The sequence below is a fragment of the Macrotis lagotis genome, chromosome X (assembly GCF_037893015.1).
Source record: "Macrotis lagotis isolate mMagLag1 chromosome X, bilby.v1.9.chrom.fasta, whole genome shotgun sequence".
In the NCBI taxonomy this organism is placed as follows: Eukaryota; Metazoa; Chordata; class Mammalia; order Peramelemorphia; family Peramelidae; genus Macrotis; species Macrotis lagotis.
The window spans coordinates 598,087,648-598,106,503 of record NC_133666.1 but is presented as its reverse complement, the minus strand read 5'-3'; the positions used below and the strand labels follow the sequence as shown (position 1 = coordinate 598,106,503).

The window sequence follows — 18,856 nt, the reverse complement described above, 5'->3', positions numbered from 1 at the left end:
CCTAGGGTGTCATGTTTATTCATGTACAGAGACTGGCTTGACTCAAGATTAAAAAGAAGTTTTTGTTTTAAAGAAAAAAAGTCATTCAAGTTCAAAAACCAAAATCAGGTTAAGGGGAAAAAAAATTTTAAATTCAATTCATTGGCTAACAGTTACTACCTCAAGAAAATCAGCTAAATTAATTTTTCCCTCCCTGTTTCTAAACTTTAAAATTATAGATGTGCAAATTGCATGGTTTTATTTTAACCTAAAATAGGCTTTCACTTCACTTTGGACAAATTTTAGCCATAAATCTGAAAGTAGGCACATTGCAAACAGGGAATATCACTTATCACTATATGACTCCCATCCTATATATAGAAGGTTAAAGAAACTGAGGCATATTGGTGCCCAAGTATTTGTTGAATAGGATCTGAATAAAGAGTATAAGACAACAAAAAGAGGAAGTTCTAATTTGATGTAAAGGATATAAATGGACATGATCACAGGAAGAATAAACTAGGTAAAATGATGGTATTTTAGTAAGAAGAACTCAGAAAATATCAGAAGGATGGCTTGCAATAGAGATTTGCAATGGAGATTTTCCTCAAAATGGAAGTGAGTAGAAACAGAATAGCCATATTCTCTCAGAAGTTGTTCATTAAGTATTTTTTAAGGAGTATTAAAGCAAGAAATTATTTTCTAGGGGCAGCTAGGTGGTACAGTGGATAGAGTACCGGCCCTGAGTTGAAATCCAGCCTCAGACACTTAATAATTATCTAGCCGTGTGGCCTTGAGCAAGCCACTTAACCCCATTGCCCTGCAAAAAAAAAAATTATTTTCTAAAAAGCAAAACAAAAAAAATCAAGAAACTCCACCAAGAACAATTTGGAATCCAAAAGTATACTTTTTTGGAAATCATTCAACTGAGGGAATGGAGCAATTCAATGAAGGGCACATGAAGCTTGAGATGGCTTAAGGTAGCTTCAGATCTAAATAGAGTTGGATCCAACTAAAACTTTGCAGGTATGTCACACTGACCCAAACCAGGATTCAGAAACATATAGGACTAGGATTGAATGGGATCAAGGAACTCTCTGAATCTGACTATAACATGAGGATCTACTTGAACTGCCCCAAAACACTATTCTCCAGACTCTTAACTGTACCATCCCCACAGAACTCATTACCAAGATCTGGAAGAATATAAATCAACAATAAAAAGGACCATACTCCTTCCAGAAGTGAACAGAGCCTGGTCCAAAACAAAATCATAATTCAAAATGTAAGAATAAAAAAATGAGCAAAATAAGGAAATATTATGGAGCCAGTATGCTCAAGACACCACCTAGAAAATAACTGCACATCTATTAGGAAAGTTTGTATGCTTGTGTACAAACATGAAGCTAGGTAGTGCAGTCAATAGTGCAGTGGACATGGGAGTCACCAGGATGATCTGCATTCATATCCTGCCTCATACATTTACTTGATGTGACAATCCTAAGTTGTTTAACTTCTATCTGTCTCAATTTTCTCATCTATAAAATAACAGTACTTACTTTCCAGGAAGTTATAGCTAACATACATAGAGATATACATTAGCCAAATGATTCTAGGCAAGTAATCTTTCAGAATCCTGGGATCTTTAGACAATTAAATCACAAGAGTCACTGATCTGCATTAGCAGAAGGAGACTCCTCAACAACAGGACAATTAAAATTAAAAACAGAAGATGGCGGAGAGAAGACAGGCACAGTTCTAAAGTCTCCTGATCTCTTCCCCATCTATCACATGAAACAAACCTCTTAAAAGTAAGCTGAACCAGGAAACCCAGAAAGAAAAGCCAGGAGAGGAAGATCTACCTCAGCATTTGTCTCCTGAATACTGGCAGGTGAGTCTGGGCTCTGAGGGAGATGCAGCCTGGGATCAGCCAGATTAACAGCTGAATTGGAACCAGGCATGTGAGGGCCTGAGAGCCGGACCTGCTGGATCAGCGGTGGGGCTGGACTGGATGAAAGGGGCTTGGGTCTGCGGGGAAGCAGAGGCTCTGGTGTTGCTGCTGTCCCCTTGGAGCTCGGGGAACAGGCTGGGGGAAGAGTTCTGTGTAGGAGAATGGCAGACACCATCCCTAGGCTTCTCAGGTCTGAGAAACTCCAAGGGCCTCTCCTCAAACAAAGGCAAATTACTTCTGCCTCAGGCCCAGGTGTGTGAGCAGAAGAACCAGCCCAGCTGAGGAATCACCTCAGGCCAGGGTAAAGCCCACCATTGATTGAAGGCAAAAGAATTCAATAGCTCCAATTCCCTCCCTCAAGCAAAGGGAGAAGGCCTCCCAACCAAGGTCACAGACACCCCAGAGAGGGTAACCAGCACCTCCTACTGGCCAGCCAGAGAAACTGCATTCAGTAAAGCCTTTAGCATCCCAAGCCCAGGTGAACCAGCCCCCCCCCCAACTCAAGGTCTTAGCATAATGAAGAAGGGTCAGCGGAAAGGTGGATCCATAGAAAAATTCCTGGAAGGGAAAGACCCCAAATCAGAGAGACCTGGAACCTCTGAGGAGGATACAATCTGGTCTCCAGCACAGAAAGACTTCCTTGAAGAAATAAGGAAGGAGCTTAAAAATTTGGGAGAGACAATCAATACCAATTGGACAAACACAAAAGGAGAATAAATCTCTCAGATCATCAATTGGACAATTACAAAATGAGAATAATTCTCTCAGATCCTCAAACGAGCAAATGCAAAAAAGAAATTAATTCTTTCAAAACCTCAATTGGTCAAATGGAAAGCTCTTTCAAAAGTAGAATTGACCAATTGGAAAAGGAGTCGCAAAAGGTTAATGAAGAAAACTCCTCCCCCCCAAAAATAATGGAGTCTACAGAAACTAATGACTCCATGAGACAGCAAGGGTCAGTTAAACAAAATCAAAAAATAGAAAAAAATAGAAGCAAATGTGAAATGGCTCATCAACAAAACCACTGACCTCGAGAATAGATCAAGGAGGGGCAACCTGAAAATTATAGGACTTCCTGAAAACACTGAAGAGAAAAAAAAGCCTGGACTTAATATTACAGGATCTAGTGATGGAAAACTGCCCTGATATGATGGAATAGGAGGACAAAGTAGTTATTGAAAGAGTATAGCGATCTCCACCAGAAAAAGATCCTAAAATGAAAACACCAAGGAATGTTGTGGCCAAACTCCAGAACTTTCATATAAAAGAGAAAATCCTGCAAGCAGCTGGAAAGAAACAATTTGAATATCAAGGAGCCACAGTAAGGATCACACAGGACCTGGCTGCATCAACTTTAAGGGATCGAAGGGCCTGGAACGAGATATTTCGAAGAGCATGGGAGCTTGGAATGCAGCCAAGAATCTACCTTCCTGCAAAGCTGAGCCTTCTCTTCCAGGGAAAAAGATGGACATTTAACAAAATGGAAGAATTCCAAAAATTTCTGATGAAAAGACCAGAGCTAAACAGAAAATCTGGACATCAAACAGGAGGTTCAAGAGACACATGAAAAGGTAAAAAAAAGGGGGGGCGGTAAAAGGGAAAAAATGCAATCCAGTAAGTTGAAATTGGCTATATCCCAGCATGGTGGGGGGAGGAGAGAAAAGAGACTCATAAATCCTGAGAAATATAACTCTAACAGAGGGAATATATCTAGCCAGAAATGATGGACATCCATGACCTATCCATGAGACTGCTATCTAATGGGATGTAACTGGCTTTAACCCCACTTGGGAGAAAGACTCTAATAACTCTCAGGAATTTTGACTCTATTCAATAGAATATACTGAACTAGAAGGGACAGACACTCAGAATTTTCTATGAGCTAGAGAGAATGATCTAAAAAAATACACTACCTCCCTAAAAAGGGGGACAGGAAAGAGACGGGAGGAGGGAGGGGATTGAATGGGGCAAATCTCATTACACTAAGAGGTACAAAAAACCTATGGTAATAGAGGGGAAGAAGGGAGCAGAGGAGAAACACCTGAATCTTCTTCTCATCAGACTTGGCTAAAAGTCAACCTACACATACTCAGTTAACTTATAAAACATCTAACCTTTCAAGTATTAAAAAGGGAAAAGGGGAGGGGGGGAACCGAGAAAGGGAAGGGGAGTGGGGGAAATAAGGGGAAATAACAAAAGGAAGGGAAGGGAAAAGGGAAAAAGGGAAAGGGGAGGGTGTGATATAGAAGGGCAAACACACTGAAGAGGGTGGTATTCAAAAACAAAATACTGGGGAATATGGATAAAAGAGGGGGAAGGGGGAAAAATACAAACAGAGGGAAGATAGCACAGACGGCAATAAAGAATTAGTAATCATAACCTTGAATGTGAATGGGATGAACTCTCCCTTAAAACATAAGCAAATAGCAGAGTGGATTAAAAACCAGAATCCTACAATATGCTGCTTACAAGAAACTTATTTGAAGCAGAGAGATACATATAGAATAAAGGTAAAAAAGGTTGGAGCAAAATATATTTTGCCTCAGCTGAAGTAAAAAAAAGCAGGGGTAGCAATCCTTATCTCAGACAAAGCAGCAGCAAAAATAGAAAGCATTAAAAGAGATAAGGAAAGAAACTTTATCCTCCTAAAAGGTTATCAAAGACAATGAAGTCATTTCAGTATTGAATATATATGCACCCAGTGGGACAGCACCCAAATTCTTAGAGGAGAAGCTGAAAGAATTACAGGAAGACATAGACAGCAAAACTTTACTAGTGGGAGACCTCAACCTCCCGCTATCAGATCTAGATAAATCAAATCATAAAAAAACCAGAAAGAAATTAGGGAGGTAAATAGATTATTAGAAAAATTACATATGGTAGACTTATGGAGGAAACTGAATGGGGATAGAAAGGAATATACCTTTTTCTTGGCAGTACATGGAACTTATACAAAAACTGACCATGTATTAGGACATAAAAACCTAATGATCAACTGCAGAAAGGCAGAAATAGTAACAAATTATAGAAAGAATTAACCATTTTATCCTAGATAATGATAATGATGAAACAACATACCAAAACCTATGGGATTCATTCAAAACAACTCTCAGGGGATATATTATAGCTCTAAATGCTTATATGAATAAATTGGAGAAAGAGGAAATCAATGAACTAAACATGCAACTAAAAAAATTATAGAAAGAACAAATCAAAAATCCCCAATCAAATACCAAATTAGAAATTCTAAAAATTAAAGGAGAAATTAATAAAATTGAAAGCAAAAAAAACTATTGAATTAATAAATAAAACCAAAAGTTGGTATTATGAAAAAACCAATAAAATTGATAAACCTCTGGTCAATTTGATTAAAAAAAAGAAAGAAGAAAACCAAATTCCTAGTATTATAAATGAAAAAGGTGAACTCACCACCAATGAGGAGGAAATTAGAGTAATAATTCGAAATTATTTTGCCCAACTCTATGCCAATAAATTTGATAATCTAAGTGAAATGGATGAATATTTACAAAAATATAAGTTGCCCAGGTTAAATGAAGAAGAGATTAAATACCTAAACAACCCTATCTCAGAAAAATAAATTCAACAAGCCATTATTGAACTCCCTAAAAAAAAATCTCCAGGGCCAGATGGATTCACAAGTGAATTCTACCAAACATTTAAGGAACAATTGGTTCCAATCCTATATAAACTCTTTGGAAAAATAGGGAAAGATGGAACTCTGCCTAACTCTTTCTATGAAACCAACATGGTACTGTTACCTAAACCAGGAAGAGTTAAAACAGAGAAAGAAAATTATAGACCCATTTCCCTGATGAATATGGATGCAAAAATCCTAAATAAAATCTTAGCAAAACAACTACAACAAGTCATCACTAGGATAATACATTATGATCAAGTAGGATTCATTCCAGGAATGCAGGGATGGTTCAATATTAGGAAAACTGTTAGTATACTCAATTATATCAACAACAAACCTATCAGAAATCATATGATTATATCAATAGATGCTGAAAAAGCTTTTGACAAAATACAGCATCCATTCCTATTAAAAACACTAGAGAGTATAGGAATAAATGGACTGTTCCTTAAAATAATTAGCAGTATCTATCTGAAACCATCAACAAGCATTATATTCAATGGGGAGAGGCTAGAGGCATTCCCCATAAGATCAGGGGTCAAACAAGGGTGCCCATTATCACCACTACTATTCAATATTGTATTAGAAATGTTAGCATCAGCAATTAGAGAAGAAAAAGAAATTGAAGGAATTAGAATTGGGAAGGAAGAGACAAAACTCTCACTCTTCGCAGATGGCATGATGGTCTACCTAGAGAATCCCAAGAAATCATCTAAAAAACTACTGGAACGGGAGGGACAGGATTTCAGGGAAACCTGGAGGGATTTGCATGAACTGATGCTGAGTGAGATGAGCAGAACCAGAAAAATACTGTACACCCTAACAGCAACATGGGAGTGATGTTCAACCTTGAAGGACTTGCTCATTCCATCAGTGCAACAATGGGGAACAATTTTGGGCTGTCTGCAAAGGAGAGTGCCATCTATATCCAGATAAGGAGATGTGGAGTTTGAACAAAGTGCAAGGACGATTCCCTTCAATTTGAAAAAAAAAAAAACAGTTATCTTATTGTCTGATCTTGTTACCTCTGAGAATTCTATTCTCTTTAAGGATATGATTTCTCTCATCACACCCAAATTGGATCAAGGTAAAACATGGAAACAAAGTAAAGACTGACAGAGTGCTATCTGTGGGGGTGGGGGGGTGGGAGAGAGAAGCAAGACTGGGGAAAATTGTAAAACTCAAATAATATCTTTAATAAAAATAAAAAATTAAAAAAAATTAAAAACAGACCAAAAGTAACTATGTGATCTTTTAGGTTTGTATTCTGGGTCTACATATTAACTAATCAATCAAATTGGTAACCATGATACTATAGAAGTTGATGCATATTTGTACCTAGAAATTTGCTTTCTTTCGTTATCAGTTTTACTTAACTTTTTACTTTGTTATAAGAAGTCCCTTATGAAGCAAAACAATCTGTAAATGTTTCTACTGTTAAAAACAAGATGCATTAACAAAATTTAAAGTGTAAAAATGAAAAGAAAAAATTGATCAACTGATTATAAAATTAAAGGTAATTGTAAATAATACAAATTTTACAAAATTAATGCAGTATGCTAAACAAATATGAAAATTACTTTTCTTTCCACTTTTAATCTAAAATTAAGTTCAATTTAATAGTCTAAGAAAATAGAAAAATAACAAACCCTAGCTGACTGTTATCCAAAGTATGTCTGGTAGTTCCAAAAACAGGTACTTTTCCCATAATGAACATCATGATCTCTGATCTCTGATAATCAGGTAAATTGCTTCCAAAAAACCCTATGAAAGATTAAAAAAAAATTAGTAGGAGACTTGTCACCATTTCCAAAAGGACATAAAACAGGAATTAAATTATTAAAATTTCCAATATCCCCAATATGTTCATTTTGTAGTATAATTTAAAAGATATTTAAATCAAATGCTTTCTCAACATCATTCATAAGCAATAATAGACTCATAACTATGATAGCTGTCCTCCTCAAAATCACATTTAGACATAATCAACTGAACACAATCCAATTCAATTATTAAAGTGTCTACTATACTATACTACTGTAAAATGAAGGTATAAAAAAAATGAAATCTTGTTTTAATAAGAAGTTAGAGACTATGCTTTATACAAGTTTGAATATAGTTTATAATGACCTTTGTGGATGCTATAGCCCCTCTTTAAGACTATAAGCTAATTGTGGGCTATTCAGTTGTTGGTGATTTCATGTGCTTTCATGGTTTAAATATAATTTCTATGAACTTAATTAGAGTCAACAAAAATTGTGTTAGGCACTTTACTAAGGGCTGAAGAAACGATGAAAGGTAAAAATAACTGCTGCCCTTAAGAGTATCACTTTCCAATGGAGAAAACAACTTGGAAACAACTTTGTACACATATACAAAATAAACAGAAGGGAATCCCATAAATTTGACGATATTAAAGGGAACCAAGAAAGGCCTCTTACAGAACATGGATATTAGCTAAAACTTGGCATGTACATCCCGATTTCTATTCTCACATCACCAATGGTCTAGAAAGTATTTTAAATCCTTGAGTTTTTTCAAATTCAACAGGTTCAAAATATAGTTCATTACCTCTCTTTCAAAACCATTTGTCTACCATCAAACTTCCTTTTCTCTTTTGAGGACATCACTATTCTTTCAATCTAATTTGACCCTCCATTCTCTACTATTTCTCACTTGACATAGTCAATTTACCAAATCTTGCTATTTTTTACCTATACCACATCTCTTATTCATCCCCTTCCTCTCTACTCATACAACTACCATCTTAATTCATACGATTATCATCTCTCACAAGATAATATAATGACTTCCAAACTGGAGTCCTTGCCTCAAGTATCTCCTCATTCCAATCTATCCTCCACATAGCTGCCAAAGTGATTTTAACTTAAAACACAAATCTGATTATGTCATTTCACACTTAAACAATAAAAGAAAGCAAACCTGTATTTGGTTTTTAAAGCCCTTCACATATTGTTTCCAATCTATCTTTGTATCCCTATTATATCCTATAGCCCAATCAAACAAGCTTCTCTCTGCTGCTGGCACTTAGTACTGTATCTTTCAACCATTTGCCTCTACAGTAGCGAGTGATTATTTCTGAAATGCATACTTTCCTAATTTTTGTCTCACAGAATGACTAATACTTCAAACATCACAGTCTACACAATGCTTAATTGGATTCCCAGTCTCCACCCCAATTCCTTGTGCCTATCCTCTCTCCCTCATTTATTTGCCTATGTATAAATATGAACAAGTTATTTCCTCCACAAATATTGAAAGGCCTTTAGGGTACAGAATGTTTTATTATCTTTTTAATTTCTCACTACTAGCTGCTTGTTTACCAACATGCCCACAATCTCCATCACTCTCATCAAACCCTCATTTGATACCTACCTCCCCCAAGAGTTATTGTCCCATGTCTCTCCTCCCTTTTATGGCTAAACTCCTTAAGAAAGTCATCTACAACAAATGCATCTCTTTCTTTTTTCTCACTTTATAAAATTTAGATATCATCATTCAATAGATTCTGTTCTCTCTTCAAAGTCACTAAAAAACTCAACTGACAAATCTAATAGTTTTTTGTCAATTCTCATCCTTGACTTTTGTGTAGTTTTTAATCATGTTAATGAACCTCCTTTCTTTGATAACTTTCTTCTATCTAGGTTACCATAACAATGCTTTCTCCAGGTTAGGTGACTGTACCTTCTCAGTGTCTTTTGCTAGATCTTTATCCAGGTCATGCCTGTTAACCATCAGTATCCCAAAAGGTTCTATACTGGACCCTCTTCTGTCTTCATGCTATTTCACTTGGTGTATCGCTTCTCGGCCTTTTGGCAAAGATCAAGTGTAGTATTTCACTTGGTGATCTCATTAACTCCCATGGGTTCAGCTGTCATCTCTATGATGATAATAATTCAGCCCTAAACTTTCTACCAGATATCTAGTCTTGCATCTCCCACTACTTATTAGACATCTCAATCTGGATATCCCATACGTATCTTAAAAGCATAATCAAAACTGAATTCATTATACCCTTTCCTTCCCCTTTTCTTCTAATTTTCCTATTACTTTTGAGAGTACCACCTCCTAGTCACTCAGGTTTAAAATCAACATTGAATCTTCTCTCTCATCCATATCCAATATGTTGCTAAGACTTGCGATTTCTAGCTCTAAACATTATAAAGATCCTCCCTTTTCTCCTCTGACAATGATGTTGCCCTATTGTAGCTCTTTATCATCTCTAGCCTAGATTACTACAATAAATAGCCCACTGATTGTTTTCCCTTTCCCTTCCTCAAAGATTTCAAGATTCCAATTTTTCTACCATTCAGATATCAAAATGATCTTCCCTACAAATGTAGGTTTTTACCATATCACTCACCCTTCCTCCTCAATCAACTCCAGGGGCTCCCTATCATCTCCAGGATCAAATATAAAATGCTATGGTATGCAAAAACCTTCATAAAATACTCCCCTACCAACTTTCCTATCTTCTTACACCTCACTTACTCCAACATTCTCTACAATCCAATAACATTAGACATCTTGCTGCATTTTATACAAGACACTTTTAACTTGACTCTATTTTTGCTGCAATTATTTCTCTCCTTCATCTCTAACAAGCTAAAAATCCCACTTTCTACAATACTCTTCCCAATCCCTCTAATTGCAAATACCACCTCATATATTGATTATCTCTAATATATATATATAGTTAGCATATAGTTGTTTGAATGGTGTTTTCCAATTAGACTTTGAGATCATTGGACTAAGAGAGCATGGATTTTATTTTGCCTTTTATTGTATCCCATGCATCTAGTATGGTGTCTGGAAAATAGCAGATACTTACTCTTGACTCTTCTCTGTATGTGTTCCAATATACAAGGCTATTTCCTAAGACAAAGTGAGTGTCATGGTTTGAAAACAATACTCAAACTAGTCAGACAAGCTCAGAATAGGCAAGGCTATCAGCAAAGCTTATTTATTTCTCTTTATGCAAAGTTCTGATCTTTTTTGGTTTTTGACATAATGTTTTATTTAGACATTTTGAGAAATACAAAAGTAAATACCCCAAGTAAAATAGATTAAGAGGTCATCAAAAAAAAAAGCAGTAACTCAACTACCTTATTAAACTACATGTATGACCACATCAAATCTCCCTCCATTCCCTGTCCTTCAATAGTCCCATGACTCTCAATTATCTCCAGGATCAAATACAGTATGTTTGTTGGTCTTTTAAAGTTCTTCACAATCAGTCCTCTTCTTATCTTTCCAGTTTTATTACACTTTATTTCCCTCTACATACTCTGCAATTCCATTAAATTAGCACATATCCTGACTCTGCCTTTTCAATGACTGTTCACCATACCCCCATCTAAAAGCTATCCCATTAAAATTACTTTCATATTTGTTTTACTGGTTTCTCATTGAAATGTGAGTTCCTTAAGGATCTGTATCATATTTTTACTCTTCCTTTCAGCAATGCCTAGCACAATACCTGACACATAATATGCTTAATTGCTTAATGAATAATAGTTGCTTGTTGACTCAGTAATTCTATAACCATAAACGAATACCCACAAAAGTTTCATCAACTGAGCAGTTAGGTGGCACAGTGGATACAGCACAGACCTTGGAGTCAGGAGGACCTGAGTTCAAATCTGGCCTCAGATAATAATTGATAATTACCCAGCTGTGTGACCTTGGGCAAGTCACTTAGCTCCATTGCCTTGCAAAAGTCAAAAAATAAAAAGATTTCATCAATTATACAGTTCTAAAAATGCTTTTAGACTTTTCCTTTTCCTTCAAATGTCTTTCTTTAAAGGAATTCTTAGAGAATCCAAACTAGCCTTGTAATTTTCATTTATCATGTGAATGAGTTCTTTATTCAGGTAGTGATTATTCCATTCACACTAACCTTCTCTTATCCTGAGAAACCAGTAAACAGGCAAAGTTGGAATTAAATACTGACATGAAGTGAAGCATGATTACATAGGACCCTTCCCACTCTGTGATTCTATATTTGTAACAAAAAACCAGAATTCATTAATTTACTGATATTTCCTGTAACCATCAACATATTTTTAATAATATCAGTAACTGTCCATGAGAAAAGCTTACATTTCTGGTGTGATCAAACAATGAAAGTAAAAATGCCTATATTATTATTATTATACCAAGGTACCAAATTCAGTATTTGGCAAATAAGGTAAAGAAAAGAGTAGGGTAGCTAGGTGGTATAGTGCATAGAACATCAACCCTGGAGTCAGGAGGACCTGAGTTCAAATCTGAGTTCAAACCTTAATAATTACCAAGCTGTGTGACTTTGGGCAAGTCACTTAACCTGACTGCCTAGGAAAAACAAAAAAACCAAAAAAAAAAAAAAAAAGAAAGGATTAAAAAAAATTAAAATCCTTGTCAATTTTTCTTTTTTAAATTAAATAACCCAAATGGCATGCCATCAATTAATTAGGAAAAACCTCCCACATGAATAGCAATCATATATTTAATGTGTATTTGTGTGTCTAATATTTCATAACTCTTATAAATTATCTAAAGGATCAACAAATGTTCAGAATTTGCTACAGAAATACATAGTGTTCTATTATCACATTAGAATATATTGGAATTCAACATCAATTGAGGGAAAAAAATAATGCTCCATATGTAGTACTTTGCAAATTTACTCATTCTCCTAAGCAATCTAGAAATATCTTTAAAAACTTTGTTTTTTCTAATGAGAATGTGGCTCTGTTAATAATTCTATTTTATGTGGCAATTATTTTAATTTCAGAAAATATTTTATGTATACATATAAGTTTCAAAATCAGTATTTCAATGATGTCGATGAAGCTTCTATGTGAAGACTAAGTTAATATTCCTCTTTCAAAACTTAAGTTTCATGCCTTGAATTAGTAGTTTTGCTTATTACACATATTTTTTGAAAATAATTAATATTTAAAAGTAAAGTTCACTCACCTATTGTTTGAATAATGGCATTCTGGACTATCGTCTCATCCTCATCTTTGGTACCTGTGTTTTTGCTGATTCTGATTCTGGCTCTGGTCTTTATTTGACCAGCTTCAAATTCAACACTGAGACGTAAATGCTTCAATAAGGTGTTAAATACTTCTAGTACTGTGGGGCCTGTAAAATATCATGCATAAGAATAGATGTTCTTTTCCAATATTAGAATCTTAATTAAAAATTAGGACATTTTGCACAATCCTCAAACTGAGCTAAATTCTAAGCACATCTTAATTGACTGAAGGAATTTTTTTAAAAAAGCTAACTTCAACCAAATTCTTTATTATGTCTTTTGTTCTAGTTTCTGAACAATATACTTGTTCCTTTCTAAAGCCAAACATTGTTTGTGCTTTTGATTCTGGTAAACTCCCATTTTTTTTAGAATTTCATAGTCGTGATCATCCCCTCTTTTACATATTGAGATCTCTCTAATCTCAATTGAGACTCAATATGATCTAGGAGAAGCTATTTAATAGATCGGTGGTGTCATAGAATGGGGCCACTATTCAATTAGCATTTATAAAGCATATACTATGAGCTGAGTACTGCTGAGGATATACATAAGAAAAACAGTCTCTGCCCTTAAGAAACTAATAATCTAATGGTAGAAGACAACACACCAAAGGAAGTTGGAAAGGGTCTTCTAACTGCAAAGGGAATCTACCATTTCCCTCTCCAGAAGCGAAGATCTCAAAGCAACAAAAATATCGAGTCTTTCATCTCCTTCTTGACCCAGCATGTTCCCTAAGGAAAGGTTTTTCTGAGGACACAAGCTAGGTATCATGCATCTACCTTGAAGCAATCATTTCCATCTGGACCAAATGAAACATCTTTCACATCCTACTGTCAAACATCTCCCAACTGGGATGTGGATTAACTCCAGCGTCAAGAAGAACAATCCTCCCTTTAATGTCAGGCTTCTCATCTCTGCTGCCCTATTCTTTGAGGTTAGAGGAGTTCATTCCACACATTCCCTAACACTCAATTCCTCATTTCCATCTTTCTCAAACCCCCAGTCCCAAATTTTCACCCTAACTTCACTCAATCCTTCCACTGTGCCCTCTGGGAAAGTCTGCTCCATAGGCAACAAACTTTCCTTTATCTTAAATACATTCTTATTTCATGCTTTCCATTTATTAACACTTAATGAAACAACTTCCCCTGATAGCAAAACCTTCCCTGGTTACCTTTTCCAGTACTAAATGTACTTTCCCTCATTCTCCTAGGTTCACTGGACAAGGTAAGGGAAATGAAATACTCCTTGAAACTTATTGCCACTTCCTCTTTCCTCTTTCCCTCAGTAACCTTTCTTCCTTTGAGGTTTGTGCTCCTCATTTCTACCAAGTAATTCTTATCTAGAGACTTCTAGGTCACTCTTTTTCTCGCCCCAATGACTTCAATACCTAATAGCCTTTAAATTTTCTCTTCTCCCTAATTTCTATCCTCACACTAGAATCTTCAACATTTCTAACAATTCTCCCTTCAACATTCTAAAGTACTCAGTACTTAATTGTTTCCCAAGAGTTATTCCTCTCCCCAACTTCAGCTCTTCACAAACATAGTCAAACCCTGGATCTTGTTGTTACCCACAAATGTACTACCTCCAAAACCAAGAATTCTGAAATGCACTTATCTGACAATAATCTATTGGCTTTCTAAGGTACCATTTTACATATATTGGCTAAAATGACAAAAAAGGAAAAAGGATAGAGATTAATCAATGCTACTGGTTTATATTTCTGTCCATTAGCCCACCTCTGTTTGTTATTAGAACTACAAGTAACAATGATGATTTCCTCAGTTTTTGAAAATTGTGAGCATTAATTATTCCTTAAAGTTCAACAATTCATCAATCCATAAATATCTAAGAGATTTTGCTTTACTAATTCCTTTAAAGATTGTTCTATTTCTTTTTCTGAGATGGAGTTAAGTGCTCTCTTTGATCTCTTTCTTTAGATATTTTGTATTATTGAATGTATACTACAAATTCTTTGATGATCTCGATTTTCTTAGCATGAAATTGTATAGAATAGGATCTAATTATTGTTATTTTCTCTTTCTTTTTATTTTATTGCAATTTTATGGTGTTCATTTTCTATTTAGCTGACATGATTTTATGCCTTTAAATTAGATTGGCTAATGTTTTATAAATCTTACTTTTTTCCCAAAGGATAAGCTTTTAAATGTATCTTTTTTGGTTTCTGGATTATTTATTTTCTTCTCTGATTTTTAATATCTCTTCTTGTCTACTTATGCTAGGATGACAGCTTGACTTCCTAACTTAAAATGCATCTACAATGCACCTGATTATCTTTTTTTTAAATAAATGTTTATAGAGATATGATTTTTTCTCTTGAGGATTGCTTTTAGATAGAAATTTTGGTATACTGTTCCATCAGCATTTTCTTTAAAAAAAAAAAAACTATTGTTTTTCATTAACACTTGTGAATTTTTGTTTCCATTTACTTTAACCTTATGTGTCTTATGTGACTTATGTCATTTACTTCCTTGCTCAAATTCTTCAAATTTTTCATTACTCTGCTAAGTTACAGTCAAATTGGATCCTTGAATATGTCCTAGATCCTTTTGTACTTTATTCTACCAAACTGTCTCTCTCATTCTGTGATCTCCAAAAATTCTTAGCCCAGACCTCGGGCCATCTCTTCCATTAAGTGCATGATTTCCATCTTCTAAGTTTTGCAGAAATTACTTGTGCATCCTATGTCACATTCTGATATCTCCTGTTCCACATCATAAATTCCTAAAGGGATGTGATTCTCTTCTTTCCATATAACCCAGCACAAAGTTTTCTATATAATATATATGCTTGATATTCATTGAATTAATCAATAAAAAGTTTTACTAGAAATAAAAAATGAATGACTATTTTCTATTTAAAATTGCATGTGAGGGGCGGCTAGATGGTGCAGTGGATAAATCACTGGCCCTGGAGTCAGGAGTACCTGGGTTCAAATCTGGTGTCAGACACTTAATAATTAACTAGCTGTGTGGCTTTGGGCAAGCCACTTAACCCCATTTGCCTTGCAAAAACCTAAAAAAAATATATATATATTGGAATAAAATTGCATGTGTAGGGGTGGCTAGGGTGCAGTGGATAGAGTATCAGCCCTGGAGTCAGGAGTACCTGAGCTCAAATCTGGCCTCAGACACTTAATGATTACCTAGCTGTGTGGCCTTGGGCAAGTCACTTAACCCCACTGCCTTGCAAAAATCTAAAAAAAAAAAAATTCATGTGTGAAGCATATATGCTTTGCACGTGTGCTTGTGTGTGCACATGCATGTGTATGGTCACTGAACTCAGGGCATAACAACTTACATTAAAATAGTCAAGGAAAAAACAATGCATTATGATCAAGTTTCTTCTTAGAAAATTTTTCACATGTTGTTAATCCACAAATATATTCAATAAACAGGAATATATTAAATGTTTCTTTTAATATTACTTACCTATAGATCCTTTAGCAGCAATAGCAACTGATTCTAATAGAACCTGGATAATCCCTGCTCTAACACGTGGAGAATCTTTTTGCCGAGCATCAAGATGTCCTAGGGTCTCTTGGATCACATGGTGGGAATACTGTGCCTAATAAAGATGAACAATACCTTATATGTAAAAGGCAATTCCTTCCTTACCTTTAAAAATTACTTTACTTTATCAAAGGAATCTGTTACAAATTTTCAATTTAAACAGTTCTCTATTTGTCACAACATTCAAGGAAAGGTGAATTTCTAATTTATCTTATGGAATGTTGATTATATTTGTCTCTAAAACACAAGTTTATGTGTCAACATTTATTCAAATACTCTCAAGAAAAGTAAATTTATATTATTAAGCATAGAAGAAAGACTATATTTTTAAAACTATATATATTTAAGAATTCATATTATACAAAAAACTAAGTGGCATAGTAGATAATATGCTAGACTTGGAGTCAAAAAGAATTGAACAGGAATTCTATTTCTAGGCCTTAAGGCAGTATAACCCTGAATGAATCATCTAATTTAAACTTCTATTTCCTCAAGTGTAAAGTGGGCATATTAACTATAGTACTTATACTTCAGAGGTTTAACATGAAGTTCATATAACATAAACATTAAATAAATGCCATTATTATACTAACAAAGACAGTCAATATAAAATTTCAAAGAATGAGTGCAATAGACAAGAAGTGCAATAATGGAAAGGACACAGGAGTTGCAATAAAGAGGACATGAGTTTGAATACCAGCTCTGAAGTATGTGTGCCTAGGTAAAATGGCTGTCAAAAGAATGAAATATAAAATGAAGTCAAGTGCATAGGATTAAAGCCTATACATCTTCTTTAGAAGATAATTATTACAATATTTAATCAATCATATTAAATTTGGAGTAAGAGTTATTTGTTGATATGTATAATTGTTATGACATATCCATCAAAAAAAAGTATATGTTGCAAAAGCACCTGAAAGATCATTGAGACATTAGTAGGAGTCAAGTCGAAAAAGAAATTTCTTGAATGTTTGACTTTCTCTTCTAGAGCCTCCAAGGTTTAATTTCAGAAATATTTTTAGGCTATACAGAGAACTCTATTGGTTACTGGAACAAAGAGCAATGACAATATTCTTGCTGTAAAGGAGCTTATAAAGGAGTTTATTATTATTAATATTAAATGTTAATTATCCTAACAAGGTATTGACACTTCTAACATGACAATGAAGACATCTGGCATTTATATCTTTAAGGTTGTAAAGACTTTTATTTATTATTCCCTTTTTTTTAATCTCCATACTAGCTATGTCAAATATATATGAAAATTATTGTCAATCTTTTTTGAATGATGGGACAAGTAAGGTTCAGAAAGGTTAAGTGATGTAGCCTTGGACCAAGAATTTGCAAATGCCAAAAGCCAGCATCAAAGCTAAGTTCAGCTGAGTCCACCCAAGCATCTACTGAATCTACTGAAGCATGCTATGTTAACTCTTATAATGACTTATGTAACTCGGGAGTAAACTGAATAGATAGTCCACTGATTTAATCAATCAGAACTCTGCATCTGTGGGGAGGATGTCAGTTTTATTTCTTTGAATCCTATTTCCTATCACACTCAGCTTAATCATCACCTTCTAAAAACTCCATACATACATGTGTATAAATGCAAAATAATCTATAAATGAATAACTGTATAAATACAATGTTCAACAATCCTATTCACCAAACTCTTCAAAGTGAAGGAGAAGATGCAATCTTTTATCTTTTTTTGAGACTATATTTATGCTTTTTTTACCCCTCCTTTTTTTTTCTTTGTCACAGGGGATTACTCTCTGAGGAGAAATGTAAGTGATGTAAAAATGAAAGATATCAATAAAAATTCATTTTAAAAAGGAATCCTATGGAAATATTAAAAAGTTCATCTTAAAATCAGTCTCACATGATTAACTTATATCATAGTCCTATCCCCCCATAAGTGAATTGAAGTTCAATAAATAATTATGAAAAATGAAGCAAAAATTAGTGATCAATTGAATGTAAAAAGAAATTCCTATACAGAGTGTTCCAAAAGCTTAAGTGTAATTTTAATCTACTCTTGTGATGAGTCTTCTATGTGGAAGATTTAAATGAGATTTATTCAGAACCAACCTCATTTAGTAATTAAAATAATTAAACCTTACCTGAATGGAATACATAATAATTTTAAAGCAGTGGATTGCAAATTCATTGGGATCCCAGAGTTTATGATTATCTAAATGTCTGTAAGCAAAAGAAAAAAACATTTCAGCAAGACCAAGTCTCATAAATACCAATACCTTTATTCTTTCCTGAAGAATAAGAAAAATATAAACAACTACAACCAAATAAAACAAAGCCTATACTACTTCTCTGCTGGTTCCCTCTCCATCTTGACATGCAAATAAAAAGGGCTGTAGTTTAAAAGGAGAAAGTTTAACCTAGCACAGTATATTCAATAACAATGCTATCATTCCCATACAAATAATTTCAACATCACACATGCATGAAAAACATGCAAACTAAAATGTAACTTACAAAGAATAAAAAATCTATACAAAATAAATCACCTTTCAATTTGTCTAATTAAAAAAATCCAACTCAAGCAAAGGCTGTTATTCACTATCTTTAATACAATGGTTCTTATTTACTTAAAAACTAGGGACAACGAACAGCAAAATGGGGGTAATGATCAACCTTGATGGACCTGCTTATTCCATCAGTGCAACAACCAG

The 18,856-nt window shown here is 34.5% G+C and overlaps 1 protein-coding gene across 6 annotated transcripts in view; it reads right to left on the bottom strand.

Annotated features, from left to right (window-relative positions):
* EFR3A (EFR3 homolog A) overlaps positions 1 to 18,856 on the bottom strand; it is a 135,702-nt gene that overhangs the window by 45,138 nt on the left and 71,708 nt on the right. For all 6 annotated transcript variants that reach the window (XM_074202397.1, XM_074202398.1, XM_074202400.1 and 3 more), the window contains exons 8-11: positions 18,287 to 18,365; positions 16,086 to 16,221; positions 12,570 to 12,737; positions 7,238 to 7,352 (exon numbers count right to left, since the gene is read on the bottom strand). In XM_074202397.1, coding sequence (XP_074058498.1) covers positions 7,238 to 7,352; positions 12,570 to 12,737; positions 16,086 to 16,221; positions 18,287 to 18,365 — 498 coding nt within the window. The remainder of the gene's footprint in view (positions 1 to 7,237; positions 7,353 to 12,569; positions 12,738 to 16,085; positions 16,222 to 18,286; positions 18,366 to 18,856) is intronic.